The following is a 13,249-nucleotide window of genomic DNA, read 5'->3' on the forward strand; positions in this document are numbered from 1 at the left end:
AATAAGGAAGTGTTATTTACTCCTTCTCATAACACAAGAACTAGGGGTCACCCAATGAAATTAATAGGCAGCAGGTTTAAAACAAACAAAAGGAAGGATTTCTTCACACAACACACAGTTAACCTGTGGAACTCTTTGCCAAAGGATGTTGTGAAGGCCAAGACTATAATAGGGTTCAATAAAGAACTAGATACATTCATAGAGGATATGCTACTCCCGACTAGGACATGAGTTTCTGGAGCAGAAGGGAGGGGAAAATGGAATTCAGTTTTCTAGAAGAGGGGTGCGTCTGATGTAGCAGTAGATTTGCTATAACTGAACCTTGATACACCTCTACCCCGATATAACGCTGTCCTCGGGAGCCAAAAAATCTTACCGCGTTATAGGTGAAACCGCGTTATATCGAACTTGCTTTGATCCGCCGGAGTGCGCAGCCCCGCCCCCCCGGAGCGCTGCTTTACCGCGTTATAGCCGAACTCGTGTTATATCGGGTCGCATTATATCAGGGTAGAGGTGTATTTAGCTCATTAATCTCTGGCGGGGGATGCTTTTCTGTTTTGATTTCCGGCCCTTTAAATCTCAGACTCCACCTCCTTGCACTGGATGGGCACAGTGCAGCCTGCTCGCAATGCTGCCTACTGCAGGCCAAGCCTATTAAAGGAGCAGGGGTCGAGGAGTTTTTTTTTGCAGAGGAGGGGGCTTCTCTGACGAGCACCATGCTTCCCGTCTGGCTTTCCGGGCCACCTTCTCCGCCCGTCACGATCGCGCATGACTTCAACATGTGGCGGGACTACTTGAACCTGTCAAAGGTTCTTGGCGAAATCATTGAGGAGCACAGAAGGGGGTCCAGGAGCCTCCTAACCTGTGAGACGGCAGATCCCTGCCTGCCAGGGACCTCCCTTCAAATGTCTCCGGGGGACGCCTCGAGCCCGAAGTCGAAGTCATCGGGGTGGAACAAGAGCAACGGCAGCAGCTGTCCTCAAAGTGGGCAGAACGGGGCAGCCACCCCTCAGACGCCCGGCAGATTCATATGCAACTTCTGCAGGCACAATGGGGAATCCAAGAGGGTCTACTCCTCCCACTTGCTGAAGCAAGCGGATGGTACCGTGCTGTGTCCCATCCTGCGCAACTACGTCTGCCCGGTGTGCGGTGCCACGGGCGACGGTGCCCACACGCTGAAATACTGCCCGCGCAATCAAGAGAAGCAGTCCCTCTACTGCAAAGGCGGGCGCAACTCGGCTGGCTTCGTAGTGAGACGGTGAACGGCAGGGGAAGAAACCCCCTCCACCCTGGGACAAAACCTGGGACCTTTCACCAGGGAGCCAGAAGGGGCTTGGAATTGAAGTTTAGTTTTCCACCGTTTGTTTCCTAGTTCGCATTTAAATTCCAGGGTGGATTTGACGCAGCCACGTCGAAAGTCGCCCTGGTTTCTTTAAATCCCCACAGCAGCCTGGTTTTGGTATCCCCGCCTTGCGATGACTTCCGTCGGAAGAGAACCAGTGCCAAAGAACCGGAAGTTTCATCGTTTTGCCCTTGTCCTGCTTAACTCCTGCGGAGATTTAATTTTGAGCATTTGCCAACGAGGCAGCATCCATCGGGCCGGATGGGCGCAAGACTTTTGTCTTAAGTAGATTGGTTTTGTTTGAAACGTCTTTTCCCAACCAAGTGTTGTTCATTTTGTTTTACACATCACAGGAATCACGAAGACTTTTAAATGTGAGTTTTGTTTTAAAATCATGTCAGAAAAAGGCCTGAATTCTAAAATACGCATAAACGTCGCGTTTGAACTGATTTTGTTATTGCAACATGTGTGTGTGGGGGGGAGGGATTGTTCTCTCTGTGTTATGAGTTTTGAGGGTTTGTTTATGAGAGTTATTTTTCATTAAGAAATGAAACACTCCCTTATCCCCTTTCCCTTCTGTTTAATAAACAGCATTGTTGTTCTAGCAGCCGGTTGTGTGTTCGATCGGGTTTTCCTCTGCGTGGCTCTGGGACAATGCCCCGGGCAATGATCTCCTTTCGGGCTGGCAATAGAGGTCGAGGAGCCCCCTGGCTGCCCGCTTTTATTCTGGGTGGCGTCTGGGAGGGATATACCCAGACAGACATGCCCGGCCTCCGGCGAAGCTTTCTCAGCCCTGCACTACTGGGGACTACTGGCAGATTTGGGGGGATCTCAACACCCGTCCTGTTAGAAACCGGCCTGTCTCACTAACCTTCCCGCCCCCGCAAGCAACTGAAGGGTCTTGGGCCAGAAGCAGCGTCCCGGCGTCCGCACACCCAACGCTCTGGCCTGCTGTGGACCCACTATCCTCTTCCTCGTCGGGACCTTCTTCAGTCCACCAACTGTGAGGCCCAGAAGACCCCAACAGCAGCCCTGGCTCCGCCTCTCCGATCCCTACATGTCCCGGCCCTGCCCCCTCTGCCCTGGTGTGACCCCGCTGCCCCAAACTGGCTCCTGTTTTCCAAGGGGGTCGGAGGAGCGGGGAAGGCAGAGTGGGGAACCTGCTAGGGAACAGGGTCCCTGGAGCCCGTGCACCTCCTAGTGTGATGCAGAGAACATGCCCCTGCAATGGATCTGAATGTGTCCTGCAGCAGAGAGCCAAATTAGGGGTGGCTGCATGCATGGGAGGTAAAGATTAAGGGGCGCTGGGGGGGTCAGCTGGTCCAATAGCAAGAGAGAGGTGTAAGGAGGGGTGAGTTCTGAGGCGAGGTCTCTCATCAGAGGCTCTTAAGCAAAGTAAGCTGTCATGGGATAAGAGGGAAGGTCCTCTCATGGATCAGTAACTGGTTAAAAGACAGTATCAAAGGGGTAGCCGTGTTAGTCTGAATCTGTAAAAAGCAACAGAGGGTCCTGTGGCGCCTTTAAGACTAACAGAAGTATTGGGAGCATAAGCTTTCGTGGGTAAGACCCTCACTTCTTCAGATGCAAGTCTGGTTAAAAGACAGGAAACAAAAGGTAGGAATAAATGGTCAGTTTTCAGAACGGAGAGAGGTAAATAGTGGTGTCTCCCAGGGGTCTGTACTGGGCCCCAGTCCTATTCAACATATTCATAAATGACCTGGAAAAAGGGGTAAACCGTGAAGTGGCAAAATTTGCAGACGATACAAAACTACTCAAGATAGTTAAGTCCAAAGCAGACTGCGAAGAGCTACAAAGGGACCTCACTAAACTGGGGGACTGGACAACAAAATGGCAGATGAAATTCAATGTTGATACATGCAAAGTAATGCACATGGGAAAACATAATCCCAACTATACATACAAAACGATGGGGTCTGTTACCTCTCAAGAAAGATCTTGGCGTCATTGTGGAGAGTTCTCTGAAAACATCCACTCAATGTGTAGCGGCAGTCAAAAAAGCAAACAAAATGTTGGGAATCATTAAAAAAGGGATAGAGAATAAGACAGAAAATATCATATTGCCTCTATATAAATCCATGGTACGCCCACACCTTGAATACTGCATGCAGATATGGTCGCCCCATCTCAAAAAGAGATATTGGAATTGGAAAAGGGTCAGAGAAGGGCAACAAAAATGATTAGGGGGATGGAACAGATTCCATATGAGGAGAAATTAATAAGATTGGGACTTTTCAGCTGGGAAAAGAGACAACTAACTGGGGATAAAATAGAGGTCTATAAAATCATGACTGGTGTGGGGAAAGTAAATAAGGAAGTGTTATTTACTCCTTCTTGTTACACAAGAACTAGGGGACACCCAATGAAATTAATAGGCAGCAGGTTTAAAACAAACACAAGGAAGTATTTCATCACACAGTCAACCTGTGGAACTCCTTGCCAGAGGATGTTGTGAAGGCCAAGACTATAATAAGGTTCAAAAATGAACTAGAGAAGTTCACGGAGGACAGGTCCATCAATGGCTATCAGACAGGATGCGCAGGGATGGTGTCCCTAGCCTCTGTTTGCCAGCTGGGAATGGGCGACAGGGGATGGATCACTTGATGATTACCTGTTCTGTTCATTCCCTCTGGGGCACCTGGCATTGGCCACAGTCGGAAGACAGGATACTGGGCTAGCTGGACCTTTGGTCTGACCCAGTGCAGCCGTTCTAATGTTCTTAAGAGGGTGGTGGGGGTGACAGGGATCCCTGCAAAGATGATAGATCAGATCACAATGGGGACAAATCCGAAGCAGCATCTGCCAAGGGGATCGCCCTCCAACCTGAGGTATTTCCCTAGCAAATTGCCTAGATATTGTGCCGGCCACAGCGAAGCCAAGACATCCTTGTGTGTGTCCGAGATGCAGGGAATGCGATGGTGGGGGAGGAAAGTGGTGGCTCCCAAGCACCATCTACAAGCTTAAGTTCTGCCCAGTCACTCCCACAGCGCTGATGTGCAGATGTGCAGGTTTAATCAGCAGCAAAAGAGTTAAGAACTGTGACCTTTTTACGTCTCAGTCATTAGGTTTCAGGGTCAACAACCCACACATGACTGCTGGGCCAGAGCTCCTGTTTCAGGCTGGCTGCTGACTCAGGCAGAGGCCACTGGATCCATTACACATTTTGAAGTTGTCTTCTTGTCGCCAGGAAGGTGAGAGGCTTATTACAGTACAGACCCGTTTACACGCGAATCCGCTTAAAGCACGGTTGCACCATGCCTCCCAGTGCTCCCTATTTTACACGCGAGACTCGTTAACATGAGGCACAGGAACTTGCTATGTAGCGCTCCAGATTTGCTCACTAACTCACTGACACAGAAATTGACAGGAAGTGCGGAGCGGAAATGTGTTGTACGTCTTTACCGATATTGGTAAAGACGTATCACGCACGCTTAGTCATTGTCACGCTAGAGAGATATATAATATGTACAGTAGTACTGTAGTTATATAGTAATACAGTATATATACTACATTAGAAAATTTTAACTGTAGGCCTCATATAATAGCAGAGGGCAAGCGGCAGCGTCCCTACACTGTAGAAGAAAAACTAGCTGCAATATATTGAGTAAATAGCAGAGAAACCCAGGCCAAAGTTTCAAAAGACATTGGGATGGCCGAATCTACTCTCCGAGAACGGCTAAAAAACGAATCTAAACTGAATGGCTCTGTACCAAATATCGATTCTGCCGGGGGGCTTAAGCGAAAACGCGTGCGCTATTCAGCAAAACCCACAACAGACAAAGCCACGCGCACGTGGTTTGCTCAGGAAAGGCCGAAAGGAATGCCACTAAGTGGGCCAATTCTTCAAGCCCAAGCGACAAAATTTGGACATTGAACGGGGGATGAATCATTCCAAGCCAGCACGGGGTTTACAAGTCGTTTTAAAACGCGTCATGGCATCGCGCAGGTGTCGATTTCGGGAGAAAGCCGCGGCTGCGAACGCGTTTCCCGCCGTGTTAAAATCTATTTTACAAAATGAAGACTACCACGAAGAACAACTTTGTAATTGTGATGCAACAGCTTTATTTGCAAACCTGCTACCTGTTAAGACTTTAGCCTTTAATTACGAGACACAGAAAACAGCTGGATTTCAAAAGATAAAAGATCGTGTGACTCTTACCCGTACGCTTACCCCTCTTCTCATTGGCGGCTTTCATAACCCTCGCTGCTTTAATCACCTCAATAGAGCCAAACTGCCAGTAATATACGCTAACTGCAAAAATGCTTGGATGACGAGACACATTTTCGACGACGGGTTCCACAACAGCTTTGTTCCAGCTGTTCGTAAGCATCTGCGGTTGAAGAAACTCGAAGCCAAAGCACTTTTGCTACTTGACAATTGTCCAGCCCATCCTCCGGCCGAATCACTGGTATCGAGAGACGGAAAAATTCGAGTGCTATACCTACCATTCAACACAACATCAAAAATTCAACCTGTAGACCAGGGCATTATTCAGAATTTTAAAAACAATTATCGTCGGGAGCCGATTTCGGTGATTGTGTCATGCACGTCTTCAGGCATTTCCGAATTCCTGAAACAGTTAAACATGAAGGAAATTATTTATTTAGTTAAAAAAGCTTGGGACGGAGTAAAACAAAAGTCCATTGAAAACTGCTGGATGAAGGCTCTCGGTGATGCCTTTTCTGTCAAAGGCGGCTCAGACTCGGAAAACTCCACTAGTGGCACGGATTCAGAGCCAGACTATGAAGGATTTTGGGAAGAAGACGTCCTACAAACACACATGCAGACAAAAGAGGATAAAGGTAGACTTCTCTTTCCAATGATAAAACATTTGAGTTTGGATACGTCGCCGGAAATCATTACCGAGTGGCTGGAGATGGATGAAGATTGCCCGACTTCAGAATTTCTGTCCAAGGAAGAAATATTAACGGGCTGCGAGGCTACGTCGGACCGCGAAAGCGATGGCGAGAATTCTAATAACGCAGGCCTAAATGACAATGACGACGAGGAGGAGGATGTCGTTGAAAAGGTCAAAACTTCGCCCCCAGAAGCCCTTGGGGCTGTAGAAACTGTTGTAAGCTTTATGGAGGAGCAAAATGCGGAAAATATCGAAATCATTCATCTGCGGCGAATGACAGACTTCATAAGAAAGGAAAAAAATGCGAGCATGAAAGAGCAGAAAATAAAGGCATTTTTTTCTAAGTGAATCGTAGACACTTTTTCCAGCATGACCCTCTTAACCTGCGGTCTGTCAACACGCGGTCGTGACGGCTGGACTCCCGACAGCCGTGTGTAAACGGGTCTGCACTAAAGAAAGCTCAGATCTCTGGGCACGCAATGGGCCTGTGATAGGGTGACAGGGCTGCCTGGCTTAGCCAGCTCTGTGCTGCCCTGGGAATTCCCAGTGGGAAACTCCTTCTCCCTGGGGTTTGCTAGCTGGGGGTGCCATCTCTTACCCTATCGCGCCGCCGAGGCTGATGCTTTGATCCCGCTTTGCTGCCCAGCCCAGGGAGTCAGGACAGGGATTTAGAGGAGCGGCCCTTCGTGTAGCTCGAACTCACAACCCTGCGCACCACAGCGCTCGCCTGGAGCTCCAAGGGCCACTCCGGGTGCAATGCGCCGACCAGCCACTAGAGGGCCTCGCGCTACAGCGCCAGGCTCCCGGGATGCCCATCCCTTCCCTTCGAAAAGGCGGGGCTACACGGGGATTGACGGCGAAGAACAGCCAATGATCGAGCTGGGCTGGATGAAAGAGGCGGGTTCTGAGTGGCCGAGGCTGTGGGCGGGATTGGCAGCCAATGGGGACCCAATGGCAACTCTGAGGGCTGGACGGCGAGGGGCGGGACTAGGGCCCGGCAGTTGATGGACGGTCTAGAACACCAATGGCCGCGCTGGCTTGGGCGGAGGAGGCGGGCCACGCTTGCGACAGACAAAGGCTTCGAGCCAATATCTCGCCGGCGGCGGTTGGTCGGCAGCCAATGGGAGCGGAGCGCGGCGCTGGGGGGCAGGGCCCTGTCTGGGGAGGCGGCGGTTGGGTCTGAGCCGGCGGCCGAGGCGGTGAGTGACCCGGGCCTGTATCAGCCCCTCCCCCATAGCGACCCCCCCGCAGCCCCCCCCCCCCCCGGGGGTCCCCCGGCACGCGACCCCCCCGGGACCCCCCCCCCCCCAGGGGGATCCCCTGGCCCGTGACCTCCCTCCTGGTCTGTGACCCCCGGATCCCCCCATCCCCAGGAGTTTCCTTCCATGCCCTGGCCGAGCCGGGGGGCGTTGCTACTTCCTGACCCCCAGCTGCCCTTTCCCTAAATCCCGCCCCATGGGGTCCCCCATTCCTGCTCCCTCCCTGTTCCCCCCCCCCCGCCATGGGGGTCCCCTCCCCGGTACCCCCCATCCCACCCCAGAGTCCCTGTTCCTTACCCAGCACCGCTCTGCCCACCGTGGTACTGGGGTTTGGGGCAGCCGGGGGGTGGATTTTTTGGGGTGTGTGTGGGGGGGTTTGACCACCTGCCCCCACGTGTGCCATTGTTGGGGTTCCCCAAGAACTGGGTCCGACTCAGGTGCCTTTATTCGTCCTGCTGCAAAGCTCTGCTGAGCGTATCAGACTCCAGTGTAGGGGGCGGGTGGCGGGTGCTCCAAAGTTACACCGGATACGACATTTTTACTAACTCTGATCACACCGGCATTCAGAGCGATACATGGCATCGCGCGCTTCGGGGTGAGCGTGGTTACTTTTGGGGCGCCGGTCCCCGGACAGCCTGCTCTGTCAGGTATAACGTTCCCGGTTCATCTCTTCCATGGGCCCTCGCACCAGGGACCTCCTGCGTAGCTTAGCTAGCACAGACATCCTGACTCCAGCATACGGCTTGTTCAGCCCCTGTGTATACCCTGGCCTTCCATTCACCTTCCCAGTCACGCCCACTAAGAAATGAGCCAGGCCTCCAGCCACGTGGGTCAGGATGGAGCTGTGTGTGTGTGTGTGTGTGTGTGTGTCTGACAGGTGGGGGACAATGCTGCATGGCGGATCCCCTCTGTGGGCTGGTGGGAGCCAAGAGGCAGCCCCGGAGCAGCAGCTCTGCCCTTTCCTTGGTGGCATTTGCCTCCCTCTACACTTAGTGGTTGGGCGGTGGCCTCCTCTACGCAAGCACCTCCTGTACCTGGCCTTGAGAGTGGATGCAGCCATCACGGCTCGCCTGGCTCAGATGTGGCCAGCCTGTTCTCAGCTGTGAGAAGCTGCAAATAGCTTCCTCCCTTGTTTGTCCTTCTGGGAGCAAAGACGGCCTGGGTTTGGGAGCCCTGGCCCTTGCTGTACTGGGAGGGTGGATTCTGGTATGGAAAACGTTGAGCACCTCTGGCTTAGACCTATCAGCACTGCTGCTCCTACAAGTGGACAGCGGCGCCAGCAAGCACCCAACCACTCCCTCTGCCCTAGAGCAGTGGTTCTCAAACGTTTTTTTCGCGGACCACTTGAAAATTGCTGAGGGTCTCGGTGGAGCACTTAATGATCTTCCCAAATGTTGTTTGTGCCGTTAGCTAACTATTGTAAAGTGCTTTGGATAAAAGTATCATAGGGGTATTCACCCATGAAAGCTTATGCTCCAATACTTCTGTTAGTCTATAAGGTGCCACAGGACTCTTTGTCGCTTTTTTGGACTTAATAATGAATGTTTTTTTGTTCTACAAATAAAAGCACACAACTCATATTTTAATATCGGTAGTCTTACCTTTCTAGTGCGGTGGATGTGCCCTCTCTCCCCTGCCACGGCAGTCTCCGAGCTGGGGTTGGGAAGAAGTGCGGTCTCCCCCTCTCCCCCACCACAGCAGCCCCTGAGCTGGGGCTGGGAAGGAGAGAGGTCTCTCCCTTGCCCTTCATTGTCTTGTGTGCGGCCGCCCAGGCACGCACGGTAGAGGGAACTTCCACGGACCACCTGAATGGAGTTTGCGGACCACATTTTGAGAACCTCTGCCCTAGAGCATTGCGTCAGAGTAATTGCACCAGGCTGTGTTGCAGGGTGGTTAAGCACTGGAATAAATTGCCTAGGGAGATTGTGGAATCTCCGTCATTGGGGATTTTTAAGAGCAGGTTGGACAAACACCTGTCAGGGATGGTTGAGATAATACTTAGTCCTGCCTTGCGTGCAGGGGACTGGACTAGATGACCTCTCGAGGTCCCTTCCAATCCTATGATTCTATACTGCCCTTAACGGGAGCTGCAGTACCATTGGTGCCACTTCCCAGGCAGGACCAGTGGTGGGAGCTGTAATACAATCAGTCGGACAACACAGTTAGAAAAACACCTGAGCCCTGTCTGTGCTACAGCGCTCGCCATCAGGGAATTCTGCTCCCCAGTGCATGTGCACCGTGGTTCTAATATACGCTGTCTCTGCACCTGCTCATAGGCTTGGCCTGTGCATCCTGCTAGTAAACAGAATTGTAGATTGGTCCAGAAAGGACCATTCTGTTCACCCAGTGTGACCTCCTGCCGAGCCCCGGCTGGAGCATCACACCCCCAGTAATCTCAGTACCAAGCCCACTGTTTCGGTGTGAGCTACAGCAGATCTTTCAAGAAGATACCCACGCTTGGTTAAAAGACCCCAAGTGATGGAGACTCTCCCCTGTCTCTGGGTCCGTTGTCCCAGTAATTAGTTAAAAAATTGTGCCTTATTTCTAGCCTGAATACGTCCAGCGTCAGCCATTGGATCTCATGCTGCCTTTGTCAACTGGATTAAAGAGCTGCCCACTCTCAGAGATCTCCTCCCCTTGGAGGTGCCGACGGCTGGGATCCAGTCATCGCTTAATCTTGGATTGAATAGATCGAGCGTCCTTCGGGCTTGTCTGCACTTGGAAACTTACTGAAATACTGATTCTGGAGTAGTGACTTTGGTATAAATCCCCATGTGGACACTTGCATTCTGGAATAAGAGTGGATTAAGCTATATTGGAGTAACGCCTTGTATTTTGGAATAAAAGTGTGGATGGGGAGACTTATATTCAAATAACTACACCAGAATAGCTATTTCGGTCCCTGCGTAGACACTTAATCTCTTGCTATGAGGCAGGTTCCCTAGATCTGGAAACAGTCCAGTAGCTCTCTTCTGAACCCCCTCCAATTTGTGAGCATCCTTTTGGTCTCACTAAAGCCAAAGACATCACCTAGAGACTCTACACCTTGCTATTCCCCTGCTTACACCTCCAAGGATCACGGTCACCTCGTTAGCGGAGTAGGCTGTATGCGCCCAGTGACAGGACAATCCGGGGCTCGTGTGTGTTATCTGAACAGGCCGAGTCTATGCGGAAAGCGCTCTGTGGATGTGAGGGATGGAATTCTCCACTGCCATGGGTGCTGGAGCAAGTCCTGAACTAAGGGTATGTCTACACTACGAAATTAGTTCGAATTTATAGAAGCCGGTTTTATTGAAATCGGTTGTATACAGCCGATTGTGTATGTCCACACAATAAAATGCTCTAGGTGCTCTAGTCGGCAGACCGCGTCCACAGTACGAGGCTAGCGTCGACTTCCGGAGCATTGCACTATGGGTAGCTATCCCACAGCTATCCCACAGTTCCCGCAGTCTCTGCCGCCCCTTGGAATTCTGGGTTGAGATCCCAATGCCCGGATGATGCAAAACAGTGTCGCGGGCGGTTCTGGGTACATGTCGTCAGGCCCCTCCCCCCTCGTCACAGCAACGGCAGACAATAGATTCGCGCCTTTTTACCTGGGTTACCTGTGCAGACAACATACTACGGCAAGCATGGAGCCCGCTCAGCTCAGCTGAGCTCACCGTCACCATATGTCCTCTGGGTGCCGGCAGACGTGGGACTGCATTGCTACACAGCAGCAGCTGCTAACTGCCTTTTGGCGGTAGATGGTGTAGCATGAGTGATAGCCGTGGGGCTGGCAGCCGTAGTGCTGCATTGCACCAGCCCCTTCCAGGCGATGGTATATTATGACTGGTACCCGTCGTCATCATACTGGTATGGCTGTCAATCATGGCCACCTGGGCAGACATGCTACTGTTTTGATGATGACGGTTACCAGTCATAATATACTATTTTCTGCCAATTGCCCAATATTGTCTGCTAAGCACCCAGAAGAGGCCGAGGGCGATGCTGGGTGCTGGCGGACGTGGGGCTGGCAGACGTGGGGCTGCATTGCTACACAGCAGCAGCCCCTTGCCTTTTGGCAGATGATGGTATATTATGATTGGTATCCGTCATCGTCATACTGGTATGGCTGTCACTCATGCTGCAGCGTCGGCTGCCACCTTAAGATGTAAAAAATAGATTTGTTCTGTGTTCATTTGCTTCCCCTTCCTCCGTGAAATCAACGGCCTGCTAAGCCCAGGGTTTCCAGTTTAATCTTTGGGGGGACCATTCTGTGTGACAGTTGTTTGTGTTTCTCCCTGTTCCTGTACCTGTACGCCATGTCGTCACTCGGCCCTCCCTCCCTCCCGCCCTCCTTCTCCTGGTCCATCAGATACTACTTTCGCGCCTTTTTTCTGACCAGGCGCCATAGCTAGCACTGGGATCATGGAGCCCGCTCAGATCACCGCGGCAATTATGAGCACTATGAACACCACGCGCATTGTCCTGGAGTATATGCAGAGCCAGAACATGCCAAGGCGAAACCCGGACCAGGCGAGGAGGCGATTGCAGCACGGCGACGAGAGTGATGAGGAAATTGACATGGCCATAGACCTCTCACAAGGCACAGGCCCCAGCAATGTGGAAATCATGGTGTCACTGGGGCAGGTTGATACCGTGGAACGCCGATTCTGGGCCCGGGAAACAAGCACAGACTGGTGGGACCGCATCGTGCTGCAGGTATGGGACGATTCCCAGTGGCTGCGAAACTTTCGCATGCGTAAGGGCACTTTCATGGAACTTTGTGACTTGCTTTCCCCTGCCCTGAAACGCCAGGATACCAAGATGAGAGCAGCCCTCACAGTTGAGAAGCGAGTGGCGATAGCCCTGTGGAAGCTTGCAACGCCAGACAGCTACCGGTCAGTCGGGAATCAATTTGGAGTGGGCAAATCTACTGTGGGGGCTGCTGTGATCCAATTTGCCAGGGCAATGAAAGACCTGGTGATAGCAAGGGTAGTGACTCTGGGCAACGTGCAGTCAATAGTGGATGGTTTTGCTGAAATGGGATTCCCAAACTGTGGCGGGGCCATAGACGGAACCCATATCCCTATCTTGTCACCGGAGCACCAAGCCACCGACTACATAAACCGCAAGGGGTACTTTTCAATGCTGCTGCAAGCCCTGGTGGATCACAAGGGACGTTTCACCAACATCAACGTGGGATGGCCGGGAAAGGTACATGATGCTCGCGTCTTCAGGAACTCTGCTCTGTTTCGAAAGCTGGAGGAAGGGACTTTCTTCCCGGACCAGAAAGTGACCATTGGGGATGTTGAAATGCCTATCGTGATCCTTGGGGACCCAGCCTACCCCTTAATGCCATGGCTCATGAAGCCATACACAGGCAGCCTGGACAGTAGTCAGGACCTGTTCAACTACAGGCTGAGCAAGTGCCGAATGGTGGTGGAATGTGCATTTGGACGTTTAAAAGCGCGCTGGCGCAGCTTACTGACTCGCTCAGACCTCAGCGAAAAGAATATCCCCATTGTTATTGCTGCTTGCTGTGCGCTCCACAATATCTGTGAGAGTAAGGGGGAGACCTTTATGGCGGGGTGGGAGGTTGAGGCAACTCGCCTGGCCGCTGATTACGCGCAGCCAGACACCAGGGCGGTTAGAGGAGCACAGCAGGGCGCGGTGCGCATCAGAGAAGCTTTGAAAACGAGTTTTGTGACTGGCCAGGCTACTGTGTGAAACTTCTGTTTGTTTCTCCTTGATGAACCCTCCAACCCCCCCCCCCCCCCCCCCCCCCCCCC

At 52.0% G+C, this 13,249-nt stretch overlaps 2 protein-coding genes across 2 annotated transcripts; both read left to right on the plus strand.

Moving 5' to 3' along the window:
- The first annotated feature begins 716 nt into the window (after positions 1 to 716).
- On the plus strand, positions 717 to 1,262 carry NANOS2 (nanos C2HC-type zinc finger 2). The gene has a single exon (XM_034792732.1). The coding sequence runs from the start codon at positions 717 to 719 to the stop codon at positions 1,260 to 1,262; it is 546 nt and encodes a 181-aa protein (XP_034648623.1).
- A 4,030-nt stretch (positions 1,263 to 5,292) lies between these two features.
- On the plus strand, positions 5,293 to 6,567 carry LOC117888939 (jerky protein homolog-like). Its single transcript, XM_034792735.1, has one exon. It carries the CDS (start codon positions 5,293 to 5,295, stop codon positions 6,565 to 6,567), a length of 1,275 nt encoding a protein of 424 aa, XP_034648626.1.
- Positions 6,568 to 13,249: the final 6,682 nt, after the last annotated feature.

The sequence above is a fragment of the Trachemys scripta genome, chromosome 16 (assembly GCF_013100865.1).
Source record: "Trachemys scripta elegans isolate TJP31775 chromosome 16, CAS_Tse_1.0, whole genome shotgun sequence".
Lineage (NCBI taxonomy): Eukaryota > Metazoa > Chordata > Testudines > Emydidae > Trachemys > Trachemys scripta.